Source organism: Perognathus longimembris, chromosome 3 (assembly GCF_023159225.1).
Source record: "Perognathus longimembris pacificus isolate PPM17 chromosome 3, ASM2315922v1, whole genome shotgun sequence".
NCBI classification, from domain to species: domain Eukaryota; kingdom Metazoa; phylum Chordata; class Mammalia; order Rodentia; family Heteromyidae; genus Perognathus; species Perognathus longimembris.
Window position 1 is genome coordinate 108,770,967 of NC_063163.1, and position 17,079 is coordinate 108,788,045.

At 37.7% G+C, this 17,079-nt stretch overlaps 1 protein-coding gene across 2 annotated transcripts in view; it reads left to right on the forward strand.

The window, feature by feature from the left end:
- The window catches only part of Dync2h1 (dynein cytoplasmic 2 heavy chain 1), a 154,181-nt gene that overhangs the window by 96,210 nt on the left and 40,892 nt on the right, over positions 1-17,079 (forward strand). For both annotated transcript variants that reach the window (XM_048343745.1, XM_048343746.1), the window contains exons 71-76: positions 1,574-1,639; positions 4,606-4,656; positions 5,113-5,190; positions 8,160-8,291; positions 9,422-9,494; positions 16,064-16,224. In XM_048343745.1, coding sequence (XP_048199702.1) covers positions 1,574-1,639; positions 4,606-4,656; positions 5,113-5,190; positions 8,160-8,291; positions 9,422-9,494; positions 16,064-16,224 — 561 coding nt within the window. The remainder of the gene's footprint in view (positions 1-1,573; positions 1,640-4,605; positions 4,657-5,112; positions 5,191-8,159; positions 8,292-9,421; positions 9,495-16,063; positions 16,225-17,079) is intronic.

Here is a 17,079-nt window from a genome sequence, read left to right on the forward strand (position 1 = left end):
CACGTGTTTTTAATTGATGATGGAATATCTGTTTTGAAATTTTTATTTGTTTAGCAACATTAAACCTGTGCAGGAATTCAGTATTTTAGTTTCCATCATGAATAAAATTCAGAAAGCATACTAATCAGAAAGCAATGGGATATATTTCTCAAGACAGCACTATAACCTTTCTGAGGAGGGAGCAATTTTGCATTTTTATGAAAGCCTTTTTGGGTTTTCAGCAATCAGCATAACATTAAACTGCCTGCCAGAGTTGGTCTGGTGCTGATTCAGTTGTTGTGTTGGTGACAGCAGTATGGCCACAACAGGCTCTTGAAATGGAGACAAACTAGGGATATCAGTATTCAGGTCACAGTGAACTGAAAGCAAGTTGACCTAGAACAGGAAAAGGATTGACTTGTTTTGTAACAGAACATTTAGTCTTTTTAATAAACTAAGTAAAGAACGCTGTCCAGCAATTTGTTTGGATTATTAGCCATGCCACTGGTTTTTCTTCAAAGTTTTTATTTCACTTCCCTAAAGTATCTTAAAAAATTACAGGACAAATCACATATTTAATGTCCCTAACCCTTAAAGTTGTTTTACAGCCATGTACAATAAGTGTCTCTGCACATAACTTCTTCCCTTCAGTTTGTTGTTAGGGTTTGATAGAAAATAGTGGAATTTGTTGTCAAGTTTCCAACTGTGGTAAGTGAAAGTATGGGGTAGGCTGAAAGGGAGAACCATGAGGAGACACTCTGTTTCCTCTTTAAGACGTATCATCTCAGAAGAGATCTCACATGGTAGAAAGAGAATGCTTGGGTGTCTCATGAACTTTTTGGCCAGGCTAGCTTTGAACCCTGATCCTTCTATCTTGGACTCCCGACTAGCTAGGAACTTAAGCATGAGCCACCAATGCTTGCTTCTAGACCTTTCTTGACACACCCATTTTTTATTCTGTGTTCTTACTATAAGATGTTGAGTCATCTGATAATTTCTTCTATGTTAGCTAACTTAAGCTTTACTCATATTTTGTTTGTTTCCATTCTGTAAAAAGTAGCACATGGATGAGGTTACTATTTATTGTTTGGGCTCAGCTGATAAGACTTCTTTTATTAGGGACAAAATAACTCACTACCATTTTTAATTTAGGAAGGAGAAAACACTATAATTGCATGTAGTCATCCATAGATTTAAACCTTTGCAGTGGTTGATTTGGTTAGTTATGACTGATTCAAAACTCCTACTAATTTTACTTGTCTAGTAACTTAGTTTTGTTAGTTTAGCACTTTCTCTAGGTAATATCACTGTCTCTTCCACCCTTCAGCTTAAAAGTACTTTTTCTTACTGTAACCTCTCTGTACGTCAGTTTGATAATAAAAATTTGAGAAAAAAAAATAATGAAACACACAAAAAAAAAGTACTTTTTCTATATAGATGCAACCTGAATAGTCATTGACAAAACTAGGTTCTTTGAAGACAGAATATAAACTTGAATATAAATTTTTATAAGGTAAAATTTAAGGACTGCACTTTCTCTTAATACATAACTTGTAGAAAAGGCAAAGTACCATGTATCTATTATTCTTTGCAGGCTGACCAGTTGATGTTTGCTTTGCATTTTGTTCGAGGCATGCATCCTGAACTTTTTCAAGAAAATGTAAGTCTAATCAAAGAAGATTTGGGGAGTTACATAGAAATTTGGTAATGGGTGAACTTTTCATTAGATTTCAAATCATTTTAGTCTAAAAATTGTCTTTTAACCTGTTAATCATTTACTTACAAGTTAAGGACAAGATAACTGTTTTTTGGCTATCTTCCTGCTGATGAACACAATATTCCAGAGTGATGGCAAGGAAAGAAATGTCAGTAACCTAGCTGCCTTATTTTTTACTGAGCATAGACCTGTGAGCACAGGATTCCAGAAGAGTCACTCTTTCTATTTTCCTAGTCTAACCAATGGAACTTAAAATTGTAAAAAGTGAGATATGATGTATAGACAACCACATTATTACTTCCTCTGAGTTCTTAAAAGGTAAGTTTCAAAAGATGAGCCAGGCGCTGCTGGCTTACCTCTAGTTACTCAAGAGGCTAAGATCTTAGCATTGTAGTTTGAAGCCATACGGGACAGGAATGTCTATGAGACTCATAACAGCCTCCAAAAAGCCGGAAGTGGAGTGGTGGCTCAACTGGTAGAGTGCTAGCCTTGAGCAAAAAAGCTCAGGGACAGGACTCAGGCCCTGAGTTGAAGCTCAGGAGGTGGACACTTCTTGGAAGCTTCCTGGAGTCCACAGGTTTATGTTATTTCATGTACAGCTTACCTTCTCTGCCCATAGCCTCATCTCAGGTTGCTGTGACCCTCATTTAACCTGGAGCTAACTAATCCATCTCTGGTCTGCTTCTAATTTTTAAAAAATCCTTCCTTCCCTCCCTCCCTCCCTCCCTCCCGCCCTCCCTCCCTCCCTCCCTCCCTCCCTCCCTCCCTCCCTCCCTCCCTCCCTCCCTCCCTCCCTCCATCATGGGGTTTGAACTCTGGGCCTGTGTGCTGTCCCTAAACTCTTCAGCTCAAGGCTAGCACTCTATTACTTGAGCCACAGCACTACTAAAAAAATATTTTTGAAAGTGATTTTTGCAGTGGTTTTGTGATTATTATAAGGTCAGTGCAGCTTTGACCAAGTAGCCTTTAAGTGTGTCTGATCAAACTGTGACTGTCTTCTTAGTCCACTCATTCAGTACTGAAAAGCAAGTAGACCACTCACAGTCTGGGTAGGCTTTTGCTTTTTCTCTAGTCCCCCTGCTCTGTTCTCCCTTGTGTTGTTTCTCCTGAATTTGTTCATTTGGTTCCTTTTGTTTCTGCTGTTAACTTTGATGTCTTCCCTGCTTAAACCATCAGTATGTTTCATATAGTATAAATCTTACATTTCCTACTTTTCTCTTCTTGGAATGTTAAATTAGTATTTGGAAAAAAATAAGAATAGCACCTGAAAAAACATTTTCTAATATATTTTAATAGTAATCTTTCCCATTTTACTTACATGTAGCTACATAAATTCAATAGGAAAAGTAGGTGGCTAGGATGGGTGGAGGCAGAGAGTTGGACTTTTAATAGAATTTCCATACCGCTGTTAAGCTTTTATATATTTTATTTGCTGACCAGTGTGTGACAAATAGAATGGGAGTTCTATTGTGTAGCTGCGTGGGGGGGGGGGTCCCAGAGTGAACACCACATTCATTTGAGTCCTTGATACTGGATTATTCTTGTTCCTGTGGCTAAAAGTAGAGTTAATGGCAATTTATCCCATTTTATAAGAATAGTTTAAGTACATAAACATCTAGTTATGGAGCTTGCACTTAAGGCCTGGGCACTAACCCTGGGCACTAACCCTGAGTTTTTTTGCTCAAGACTAGCGCTTTACCACTTTGAGCTATAGTGCCAGTTTTTTGTTTTTTTTTTTGGCCAGTCCTGGGCCTTGGACTTCAGGGCCTGAGCACTGTCCCTGGCTTCTTCCCGCTCAAGGCTAGCACTCTGCCACTTGAGCCACAGCGCCGCTTCTGGCTGTTTTCTGTATATGTGGTGCTGGGGAATCGAACCTAGGGCCTCATGTATCCGAGGCAGGCACTCTTGCCACTAGGCTATATCCCCAGCCCCATAGTGCCAGTTTTTTGGTGGTAATTGGAGATAAGAATCTCATGGACTTTTCCTGCCTGTGCAGCTTTGAACCCAATCTTCAGATTTCAGCCTCCTGAGTAGCTAGGATTACATGTGTGAGCCACTGACCGATGCCTGACTTTGTCCTAATTTTAAATGTTGGGTGTACATTACAGTTTACATGGTAGTAAAGAATAGGAAATGAAATAATGTTTCCGTTTTGGGTGGTCAGGGTAACATAAAGAATGTAGCTATCTGTACCTTTGGTTTTTTTTTTAAACTCAACATAATTCTTTATTATAAACAGCCTTAAAAATTAATATTCTTAACTCTTCAACAAGAAACATTACAGTCTTGTCAGAATTTTGTACAATGTTTTGCTTTCTACTGTGGCAATACAAGGACATAATACCTAGAAAGGATCATATGTCCATGATACAGATTTGTCTTTGTGTTGACTACTGAACATGAAAAGAAAGAACATATAGCAAAATAAAGTCTTATGGATGTTGAATTTTATAAAGTGATTAATGAAATAAAGACTAGCAGTAGTAGATCTGCATGAATATTCATGAATTAAGTATGTAAAGCACCTAAGACTCCCTATAAGCATAAGAACACTACATGAACTATTCATTTGTAGGTAGTTAATATGATGTAGAGATTATGGAAAATAAATATCGCAAGCACAATCATAAATATTTTCCAAGTACTGTGTAGCTAGTGAGTGATAGCTCACTGTACCTTTGTTTTTGATAAAATTATTCCTGGTAGATTTCATTAATATTGGATAATAAGTGAATGCACTCCTGTAATGTTAGAATTCTAGAAGTAGGAATTTGGGAGGATTCTCCCTTCATTCTCCACATGTTCTTAGGAAGGATCTGTATTGTAAGTCATCTTCTAGGAAAATTAAAGTTACTCTATTGACTGGGTAGCATTTTTAAATTCTTTGCTTTCATATTTTTATTCAACAGGAGTGGGACACATTTACAGGTGTGGTTGTTGGAGATATGTTACGGAAAGCTGTAAGTTAAATCTCACTATTTCACACTGAAAGTGCTCTGGTTTTAGGTTCATGAAATACAATTTGCTTCCAAGGAGTTTAAAATTATTACTGAAATTATACATTTGAGCAGTATGACCTAGCCTTTGCTGTCATACTATTTAACACACTTTTGATGCCGTTTGACCTTGAAAAATCCATTTTTTGAGTATATTAAATACTAAAAAAAAAATGTATATAACTTTCCCCCCTCCCCCCTTTCTTTCGCTCTTGTTTCAAAACTTATCATCTGGGCAGTCTTTGAATGTCAGTCCTCCAGGTCTGTGCCACCAGAGTAACTAGGATTATAGGCCTGAGCTACTACACTTAGTTCAAAATAAGTAAATTTTTAACAGAGTTTATAAATAGCTGGTTAATTGCTATTTCTGAAGTCTGAATGTTATAAAATATCCTAAGAAAATAATTGCTTTCATTAAAGGACTCGCAACAAAGAATACGTGATCAGCTTCCATCTTGGATCGATCAGGAAAGAAGCTGGGCAGTGGCAACACTAAAGGTATTCAATTTCTCCCGTAAGGGATATTTTAATTTTGTGTAGTTCAGTTATTTCTGTTGACATTTTGTAGGTGCTACTTATTCATGCTAATAAGTGCTGATATTTTTATGAGTAAGACAAAATATCAGTAAAGGACACCAAAATTTATTATAATTTTCTCTTTAATCAATATTTAATTTATTAAATCTCATTTATGCAATATACCTTTAATATCTCTAAGCTTTCCCAGTATAGTTTCTCTTTTTCTCAAGAGTTCTGTGTTTTTCTTTAACATCAAAGTGTTGGAGAATGAAGGACAAGCATTTGTCCTCAAATATTTCTTATTTATTTGTGTATCTCTCCTCCTCCTAATTTTGTTCACAATATCATATGTTAGCCCCTGATAAAGAGTCAGAATAGCTAGTAGCTATTGATGATTCCAGGCATGATGAAGAATTAAAAAATGATTTATTAAATAATTCCAGTATCATCATGAGGTAGTTACTTTGACTAAGAAACTAAGATGCAGAGAGAGAATATCACTGAGTTAACTTGTGAGTAGAGGCAGGATTCAGAACTGGACGCCTTGCTGCATAGTCTGCCTTCTTTCCCGTATATTCTCCATACAATTTTTTCATGAATATTTGTTGAATAAAGAAATGGATTGTTTTGTATCATTTCATTGTTCTTTTCATTTATCATTTATTTGGTGCTGGATACAAGTCAACCTAGCACCAGTTATTAAAAATATTTTGACCAAACTTTTTAGTCATTCTCTTAAGTAGCTATACAAAAGGGTTTCAGTGTAGCATGTCAGTTTGTGAGTATAGTGTATCTTAATCAATGTCATCCTTTCCATCATCTCTCCCTGTCCCATTCATCCTTTCAAGTTATTAATGTCTGACCCACCTTTAATCAATCTACTGAACCCCTCTGGGGCTCATTTATGCACTTTGTAGTCTAGTTGTAGCAAGAACTATTCTAAGTTGGTCTGATCAGAATTCTCCCATCGTCCATGTTTGGTACTTATAATACTTGTTTAGCTTTTTCATCCACTACAACCTACTGGGTGAGTCTAATCTCTTGTACCTGGCTGGGTACTGGTTGACCCATGCATAATCCTAACTACTCTGTAGGCTAAGATCTGAGGATTGTGGTTTAATGCATCCTCAGACAGGAAAGTCTGTGAGACTCTTAATCTCCAGTTACCAGCCAAATGCTAGAAGTAGAGCTCCGGCTCTGTGAGTGGTAGAGGGCCGGCCACTGATACTGAGTGTAAAAGCTAAGGGATAACACCTAGGCCCTGAGTTCAAGCCCTAGTACCAGCACCAAAACAAACAAACAACTTTTTTTTTTTTTTTAGGAAAAATTCTATTTGGTCAGAATTTTCTCTTACCTTTGATGTTTTCTCTTTGTAATTTTTATCTAGCTACCTCTTCTATTTATTGAATTTTGCTAGTCCTGGGGCTTGAACTCAGGGCCTGGGCACTGTCCCTGCTCAGGGCTAGCACTCTACCCCTTGAGCCACAGCGCCACTTCCGGCTTTTTCTGTTTATGTGGTACTGAGGAATCGAACCCACGGCTTCATGCATGCTAGGCAAGCATTCTACCACTAAGCCACATTCCCACTCCATATTTTTAGTGGCAATTTTCCATCTGTATATATTTGCCTGCTCTCAAAAAATATTGGAAAGAAGGAATACTGAGGTAACAGGAACAGATATGTTTGGGAAAATCTCTGAGAGATGATATTGTTGGAATATTGAATGCTCAGTAGATGTTTATGAAGTAAATAAATGGGTTAAAACACTTAGTTGCCAAGGAAGGAATATGCTCTCACAGAGACAAATGGATATGATTTAGAAAACTAAGCTTTGTTAAGGAATTGATACTGTTACAGAAAACCAGTACTATAGAGAAGCTGACACTAAAGATAATTTTTTTAATATTTAAAGAAAAATCTTGGGGCTGGGAATGTGGCTTAGTGGTGATGCTTGCCTAGCACACATCGAACCCTGGGTTCAACTCCTCAGTACCACATAAACAGATAAAGCCAGAAGTGGCTCTGTGGCTCAAGCAGTAGAATGCTAGCCTTGAGCAAAAGAAGCTTAGGGACAGGGCCCAAGCCCCAGGACTGGCAAAAACAAAACAAAACAAACATTGTATTTGAGGAACAGAGACTTTAGTGTAGGAACTGAGCTGAATTCTAGATGTACCCTGGACAAGTGAACATTCATAGTCAAGGAGAGTCTGGTGTCTCTGCGTGGAGAACTACTAAGAGGAACCATTTCAGATAAAGGAAACAACTTGGGTTCAGTTCATTTAGCAATATTTTTGCTGAGCCTGACTAGGATGATCACATACCAAAGATTGAGGATGAAAAATTTGATTACATATTGAAAGTGGAATGGCTTGCTAGTTTGATTAACAGATTTGTGCTAAAACTGGGTTCTGAGAGGACATGAAGCTTAAGGTTGGAGCCTAATCTAAAAGAGCTCAGTAGAGCCTCACCAGTCATGTCAGATAGAAAAAGAGTCCTTGTTGATATCAACTTTGACATGGATTTGCAGTTGAATATACAGCTCTACTGTAGAAGTCACTAAAATCTGTTCTTGGTTTTAGTGACAGCAGTTTTTTTTCTCTCCACAAGGTGGAGATAGCAAAATGTGGAGGGAAGATTTTTCTTCTTTTTTAAAATAAGATACTTGAAAAGATTGTCTTTAAGGATTTGTATACAAAGGAATTGCCATTAAGATTTCTTATGATTATTGGTTGATTTCGTACTATTCAGAACAATTTTACCTAATACTGTCTTTAATATCTGATGAATCTACTACTCTACTTCTAACCTAGAAATAGACAAGTAAGCATAAAGTAGAAAACAAGTAGCAAGCACCTACAAATAATTGGTTACCTTTCACTTTTTGCTGTATTAAAATACATACATAATGACTTGTGGTTCATTATCTGTGGTTATTTTTATGTTTCAGATTGCTCTCCCCAGTCTTTATCAGACTCTCTGTTTGGACGATGTAGCTCTTTGGCGTACTTATTATCACAATTCAACATGTGAACAAGAGTTTCCATCTGTTCTTGTAAAGAAAGTTTCCTTATTCCAGCAGGTAAAATTTAGTATTTCTCTTCATTCAGTAGACATTTAAATGGAAGCTTTGCCTTTATGGTGTTATTTAATTTCCAGTGGTGTATGGGAGCCTTCTGGTTCCACCTTACCCAGACATGTCACTGGTGAAACTTCTGAGTAGGGTGTCTTCCCGTATAGCCTTCCTTATTTTCTCTTGCCCCTGTTCCAAGTGGCATCTCACAGTAGTTAAAATGTCTTTTAGGAGGCAACTACAATGCAAATTATACACATTCTTTATTCACTTTCTAGAGTTATAAGCTAACAAAAATGTATTATTGACATGATATTTTTATTTGATTTCAAAATAAAATGGTGAAATCTAGTTGGTTCACTCATTTTTTTTGATAGGCTATAAAGCTTAGGGTGGGAGGATTCTCAAGAACTTGAAGGTCCAAGAAATAATCTTTCTTCTTTTCTATTTCTGTCTTTTTATATAATGAATTCTATTTTACCAAATGTGCTTTTTAAAAAAGAATAGTGAAGGGCTGGGAATATGGCCTAGTGGTAAAGTGCTTGCCTCATATACATGAAGCCCTGGGTTCGATTCCTCAGCACCACATATATAGAAAAAAGCCGGAAGTGGCACTGTGGCTCAAGTGGTAGAGTGCTAGCCTTGAGCAAAAAGAAGTCAGGGACAGTGTTCAGGCCCTGAGTTCAAGCCTCAGGACTGGCAAAAAAAAAAAAAAATAGAATAGTGAAACATCTAGGAATGAAAATGGAAACACTAAGATATGTAAGTATATAGACAGCAAAGAAATAGTGATTTTAAGATTTTAAGGTAGATTGTTGGGCCTCCATTCATTAGCAGTGCTTTGATTGTATACTGTAATTTGCACTTGCCATTTAGTCTCTTAAGATATCTTGAAGTCATGGCTAACCTCATACTTGCCTTAGGTAACAGATTTAAGGAACAAGTAGATTTTGGTAATATTTTGGACATTGAAGAGATGTCTTAATATCTCTTAACTCTTAACAGACTGAAGGATAGTAATGACAATTATGTGCTTGCCTATATCAGAAAATACTTATTCACTACAATAACACTTAACTATTCTTTAGTTAAAGCAATTGTGGAACGTTTATTACTTTAAAAATTATCTTTATTTTAAGGTTCTTGTGGTACAGGCTCTGAGACCAGACAGACTGCAAAGTGCTATGGCTCTATTTGCATGTAAAACTCTGGGTAAGTGCAGTGCTTTCTAAGAGCTAGGCCACAAGCCTAGCTGGCTTTTAATTTACATTTATTTATGCTGACTTTAATTTAGAGATGTTTTTGTTTAGAAAAACAATTCTGTATTGTACATAATTATTATGTTGAGTTCAATTTGAAACTTAATTGACATTCTGTATTTAGTAAGGTATTTTGAGCTTCTAAAAGTTATTTTATTATGAAAATGTTGTGGATATTTACCCATGGTGAGCACAAAGAAGACATCCAAATGTTAGTGCCAAATGTGTACTCTTTAAGTACTACTTGTCATACTTAGTGAAAAATTTAGGTAGTTTAGGTAAAATATATTCAAAGATACTATAGTCAGGAAATAAATGCTTCAAAATGAGTAATTTTTGGCATGTCTAAAACAGAAAATTGAAAATGTGTTTGCCTTTTAGATCATAAATTTCATGGTAAAGTTTTAAGTCTTTCAGATAGTAGTGTGAGCGTGAAGAAGTTATCACCCATCTGGAAATATATTTTTGCAAGGGACATTTAGAAAACCTGTTTTTCGAAAGAATATGAAAATGATTGAATCATAGATTCATCCAGAATAGTGGATCTTTACCATTACTAAATCACAGGTTTAGACCTTATGTTGAAAATGAGAAGCCTGGCATTTTAAAATAGATTATACAATTCATTTTTTCATAGAAATCCTTAATTTGTATTTTTTTTTTTGTGCCAGTCCTGAGGCTTAACTTAGGGCCTGGGTACTGTCCCTGAGCTTCTTTTGCTCAAAGCTAGCACTCTACCACTTGGGGCACAGCGCCACTTCTGGCCTTTTCTGTTTATGTGGTACTAGGGAATTGAACCCAGGGCTTCAGGCATGCTAGGCAAGCACTCTACTACTAAGCCACATTCCCAGCCCCTCTATTACTTTTTACATGTAGCGTTTTATAGAGAAAATTTCTCATTTCTCACATACATTAAAACCAAGAAAGAGTATCATATCATCAAATGTGCAACTTTTCTGTAAATCATAACTTCTCATATAAACAAGCTAGCACAGAGTTTTATAAGGTTGAAAAGATAGGCCCTCTATAATTACTTCTGAAAACCTTCACAGAAGTGAATAATCATTCTCCTGTTAGTATACAAAACTATTATTATATCAAAGTATTGTTTAGAGAAATTCTTTTAGCTTCATATGATGAATGTTTCTCTATAACACTTTCTTTTAAGCTTGAATGTTCATAAAGACAGTATCATAGCTAAGACTTAAATAGTGCTATTTGCCAGCAACTAGTTTGAGTACCATCTGTGTATTAGTTTCTGTACTCTTTGCAGCAGCTTAACGCAATAAGTTCTGTTTTTATATCCATTTTAAAGATGGGGAAACAAGGTTATATAGTTAATAAACAATGGATATCTCATTCCAAAGCCTGTGTTCTTATTAGTTCTTGAAAGAGTCAGATTTATTCTTAGTTTTAGATATGATTGGTGACTCCTAACAGAAGTCTTCCTAAGCCTTAAACAGTGCTGTGCACATGGCCATCTGAACTGTAGCCTACTATGTTAGCACCCTACAGCTGCCATCTAAAAGTCCTATCAACCAGGGGCCTTAAAACAACAGAACTTTATTGTGAAATAATCTGGGGCTTTAGAGTCTGAAGTGAAACCTATTGGGATTTGCTGGCCATCTTTGGTATTCCTTGGTTTGTAATTGCATAACTGATATGCTTTTATTGCCATGTGATGTTCTCCCATGGTTTCTGTCCATAGCTGCCTTCTTGTTAGGGCATAGGCCCCTCTAAGTATAGTTGTCTAGTTATATCTGCAATGGCCTATTTCTACAAGGTCACATTTTGAGGTATTGAAGTTATATCTTTTTGGAAGAGCCACTTCAACTCTAACATCAATCAGCCCAGTTTTTCTTGTGATGCCTGTCTTTTGTATGTGCACACATACACACAACAAGGATAATAAACAGGTGTTGTTTTAAAGCATCAGAAAATAAACGCACATTTCTTTATCTCCTTCCTTCCTCTTGGACCCACACTTTGCAGTATAGGCTGAGTGACAAAAGCAAGTTTTATCTACCGTTAAGGAAGGATAGGCATGAGAGGTGGGAATAAGTTGTTTGACTCAAAAATCTTGTGGTGGTTTCTGTGGTTCTGTAAGATTGTTGAGGAATCATGTCTCTTGATGTTTTGTTTTTTTTTTTTGGCCAGTCCTGGGCCTTGGACTCAGGGCCTGAGCACTGTCCCTGGCTTCTTCCCGCTCAAGGCTAGCACTCTGCCACTTGAGCCACAGCGCCGCTTCTGGCCGTTTATCTGTATATGTGGTGCTGGGGAATCGAACCTAGGGCCTCGTGTATCCGAGGCAGGCACTCTTGCCACTAGGCTATATCCCCAGCCCCTCTCTTGATGTTTTTGATACCTCAATCCACACAACATAACAAACATCCTGTACTTTTCCTTTGAAGTCACAATTAAGTGAGAATTAAACAAATCAGAATATTTGCACTTGGCAACACACTAAAAGCATAATAGTAGTAACATGTAGAGATTTTCCCAGTATATAGTTGTGCTTTGTAGGCATGCCTAAACATTTTTAGGATTGCTCTGCTAACTTCAGTCTTCAACTCAGAATGGCTTTTATAAACAGTCTTTATAAACTATCATTTAAAAGTTTATGGATTACAAAAAGGATTCCTAAAGCTTAATGAGAATTTCCCCACATGAATGATGCTTGGGAAATTGCATTTGAAATTAAACCTCTAAAATGTGATCAAAATGAGAAATACTTATGTTCCCTAGCAATTTGAATTTTTAAAACATAGGCATATAATAAAAGCCCAATTTTATACATAAATTCTTTATTACTAAAACTATTGGTCAATTACAAAGTCATTTTTTGCTTGAAAATAGTATAGTTTCAAAAGTATGTTAACCTGGGACTGGGGATATGGCCTAGTGGCAAGCAAGTGCCTGCCTCATATACATGAAGCCCTGGGTTCGATTCCCCAGCACCACATATACAGAAAATGGCCAGAAGTGGCGCTGTGGCTCAAGTGGCAGAGTGCTAGCCTTGAGCAAAAAGAAGCCAGGGACAGTGCTCAGGCCCAGAGTCCAAGCCCCAGGACTGGCCAAAAAAAAAAAAAAAGTATATTAACCTTTCAAAGCATTTGAATGTAAATTTGAATATCATGAGATTAGCAGTTAATGCTGTAAGCCTTAAATGTCATTTGACCTGGAGATGAAATAGTACCATTAACAGAATTATTCCCAAGACTTACTTGGTAGAGGGTCAAGCTACAGGATCAATAAAATGAAAAGGTCATGAACAATGGGCATTCAGACCATAATTTAAAAAAAAAAAAAACTAGGCAAGTGGATAGATGATAAATAATTAAGAATCTCCTCAAAATTGTTAGGTTTTGGGGCTGGGGATATAGCCTAGTGGCAAGAGTGCCTGCCTCGGATACACGAGGCCCTAGGTTCGATTCCCCAGCACCACATATACAGAAAAAAAAACGGCCAGAAGCGGCGCTGTGGCTCAAGTGGCAGAGTGCTAGCCTTGAGCGGGAAGAAGCCAGGGACAGTGCTCAGGCCCTGAGTCCAAGGCCCAGGACTGGCCAAAAAAAAAAAAAAAAATTGTTAGGTTTTTAATTAAACTTGCTTGAGTCATTATAAGAAATTTTAAGTATATAGATGAATCAAATACAAACCAGACAGTTAAAGGTGAGTTTTAAAATGGCTAATGTGTTGAAACAGATCAGGTAGCACTTAAAATTTGCTTGAAAATGTAAATTTATGATTTTAACACCTGAATGATGCAGTAGCCATCTACTGAAAGCAAAAAGAATGGAAAATACAGAAACAGATGGTACAAGAGTCCCAGGGCTGTTTGGCACACTGAAGCACAGTGGGCAGGAATGAGGGATATGAGACGAGGTCAGGGAAGCATGCAAGGGCCATGCCGTTGTAGGGTTTGTAATCTTGGGGAAAGAATCTGAATTTTATTCTGTGTTTTGAGAAGACTTTAAAGATTTTGTGCAAAAGATGTGATTGACCCAGTTTTTAAAAAATCTGAGATTGAAAACAGTAAAAAAATTTAAGTAGGGAGAAGCAATTAGAAAAGTAGCCTTGATTTCAAAAGTGTTTGTGTTCCAGAAGTTATTAAAGCCTCAGGGCACATCATGTGGCATTTGTTGCCTACCACAACATGTTTGACATTTTTTCATTGTTTCCAGTTATTATTCCATTTTAAAACAGATTCTCATTTAATTGGTTCATATATATTGGGTTAACTAGTGGTTACTGCTTTTCCTTTTATTGATGTTTATGTTGCTTTTTTTTTTTCTGCAATTGCCTTTTCTCTCCAACAAAGAAAAGGTAGCTTTGTATACCTGATGCCTTTGTACCGTTTATGATGAATCCTAGCTGTGTGGAAGCCTGACCCCAGTCAAAAATGTGAAGCCCTGTCTCTTCATTTCTAGGAATTTTTTTTTTTTTTGTGGCCAGTTCTGGTGCTTGAACTCAGGGCCTGGACACTGTCCTTGAACTTTTGTGCTCAAAGCTAGCACACAGCTCCATTTTCAGTTTTTGAGTAGTTAATTGGGAGATAACAGTCTCTCAGACTTTCTTGGCTGAACTGCCTTTGAACCACAATCCTCAGATCTCAGCTTCCAAGTAGCAAGGATTTGCAGGCATGAGCCACTGGTGCCTGGCTTCGTTTCTACTTTTGGAGGAGGGCAAATGGAAGCCTTTTTTTTTTTTTGCCTTATTAGTCCCTGTGCTGGGTATTATAGTCTCCAAGTCTTTCCTGTATATTTAAACCTTATTGTCATTTTTAAGTTAAATTCAAAATCATATACTTGAAACTTAATTGAAATCAGATTTATTCGACTTTTTATTAAATATATTAATAGAGGAAGCATTCGAGTTTTACCAGAAGAGATTTCAATAAAATAGGAAAGCTATGATTTCTAATTTTCCCGGGCCTTGTAGTTGCGGAAAGGCAGCAGAGTAGAAAAGGCACAGATGAGTTCCATTTGACGACAACTGGGCATCCTTTGTCAGGACATTCAGCTTGGAGTGTTTCCTTATGCACTTATAAAATGAACATAGTATTTGCTTTTCAATGTCATATGCCTTAGCACATGAATCAGCTCTTTGGTAAAATATTTTTAGTGTAAGAGTATGTGATGAAGAAATGTAATCTATTGCCAGTATTTTAGTGCATTTTGACCTCAAACTGTGGATTGATTCATTCCTATTTTACAAGTGAGGATTCTGAGGCACTGTGTCTTTTAGTGATTTTTATAAGGTCACTCAGCCAACAAGTATAAACTATTATATGTATTTTTGTCTCTAAACTAAGCACTTTAAAAAAAATTTTCTCTATGACTGGTATGTCGGGCTCGTGTCGCCTCTCCCGGCGTGGGGATCAAGGCTCAGCTAGGTTTCTCGCCACCCCCTTTTCTCGTCCTCTCTCCTGGACACCCAGCCGGCAGATAGCCAGGATGGGACGGAGGGGTCAGGGCCGACCTGACACGCACGGCCTAACGAGAAAGCATGCCCACCTCCTTACCGGTAAATAAAGTCAGGCGTACGCGAGTCTCGGAGAAGGCTTCCAGAGCCAACTGATTTATTAAGGCGGGGGGGGGGGGGGGGGTGGTAAAGGGAGATGATAGCAAGAGAAGGCGATCGGCCAGGACGCCGATAGGCTGAGAGCTGTCACATGATCCCCTTGAGCTAACGTCACTCGAAAGTGCCGAGCCAGGGCGAGACTGGGAGGCGCCTGGGCTGGCAAGAGAGTTGGGGGCTAGGTGCAAAGCCGGTTCTTCTGGGTCCGGACCCAGAGAACCGTAGCCTGCTTCCGCATTCCCCTAGGGCTTGGGGGGAGGGCGTCAAGCCCCCCCCCCCAATGGTATATGAAATAACCCCTTACCCAGTATCATGAAAGTAAATTTGTTAACTAAGATGATTTAGAATCTGATTTCCCACGTAGAAGGCACAAGAGTCATATAAGAGATGTATTCATCATCCATATAGATGGACAGGCTCAATCTTTTTTCTTTTTTTTTTTTTTTTTTTTGCCAGTCCTGGGGCTTGGACTCAGGGCCTGAGCACTGTCCCTGGCTTCTTTTTTGCTCAAGGCTAGCACTCTGCCACTTGAGCCACAGCGCCACTTCTGGCCGTTTTCTAGATATGTGGTGCTGGAGAATCGAACCCAGGGCTTCATGTATACAAGGCAAACACTCTTGCCACTAGGCCATATTCCCAGTCCCAATCCCAGGCTCAATCTTTTGAAGGAAGGATATTTTGTACGTTGAGGCAGAGCTGGCTATATATTCCTTCAGCACTTAAATGTAGCAATCTGAATACTGATTGCTTGTCAAGATGATCACACATGGAAACCATTTGTGAAAATGCCTTCAGTAACAGTTATTAATTTGTGGATTTTAAGGTGAAAAAACATTTAATATGTGAAATTATAGTTTATATAGCATTCTCTATTATGCATCTTGTAATTGTCTTAAATAAAAGAATATGTTGCTGTTTATTTTTTAAGTATGTACTTTTTTTTAGGGCTGAAAGAGTTGTCCCCATTTCCTCTGAATCTCAAACGTTTGTACAAAGAGACACTAGAAATTGAGCCCATTTTGATTATTATTTCCCCGGGAGCTGACCCTTCTCAGGAACTCCAAGAACTTGCTAATGCTGAAAGAAGCGCAGAGTGTTATCACCAGGTGGGTGCAGAGTGCTCAGTGGTCCTTGCTCCTATTGCTGCCACACTAGGTCCTATTAGTGCATTTTTAGCATTTTTGTTTGTCAAGCCAAATGATACCTTGACAGGTACTTGTCCTAATCTCCAGACATTGTGAGGATGCTATCTTCTATGGTAAAAGGAACTGTGCAGATGTAGTTAAGGATCCAGTGGTGAGGAAGTTACCCTGGATGAATGAGGTGGGCCCATCCAGGTAAGCCACAATATCTTTAGATGAGGGAGACAGGACTTGAGAATAAAAGTATACAATGTCAAGATGGAGGTAGAGGTCAGAGAGGAAAGAAGATGAACTAAGGGGCCACAAAGGAATGGTAAGCAGTTTCCAGAAAGAACATGACTGGATAGAGGTACTGTTATTTTCAAACTCGGCACCTTGATTTTAAATCAGTGTAACTTCTGACCTCCAGAAGTCTTACATAGTTTAACTTAAGGCACTAAATTTGTGGTAGCTTGTTAGAGCAGCGATAGGAAACTAATATATTTGCCTAAACTTTTGAAAATGACTTTAAAAGATTTATTTGGTTGCTCTTTCAATAAATCACAGTAATAGTTACTTGCAATTTCTTGATCTAAAGTGGAAAAGACACATAAATATTGTGAATTAAAATCCAGTATGATACTCTTTCTTCTTAAGGCAGAAGCTTTCTTCTGAGAGCCTCCATTTTTTTCCCAAGCCAATTTACATGTGACTTTGAAAATTAAATGTATTAGTTTATACTTAGCAAGTGCACAAGTCTTTTTCATTAGGAATTTAGTTACTGATTTTTAAACCTCAATACATACAACCACAACTTGGAAAGTAAGAGTTTTACAAGGA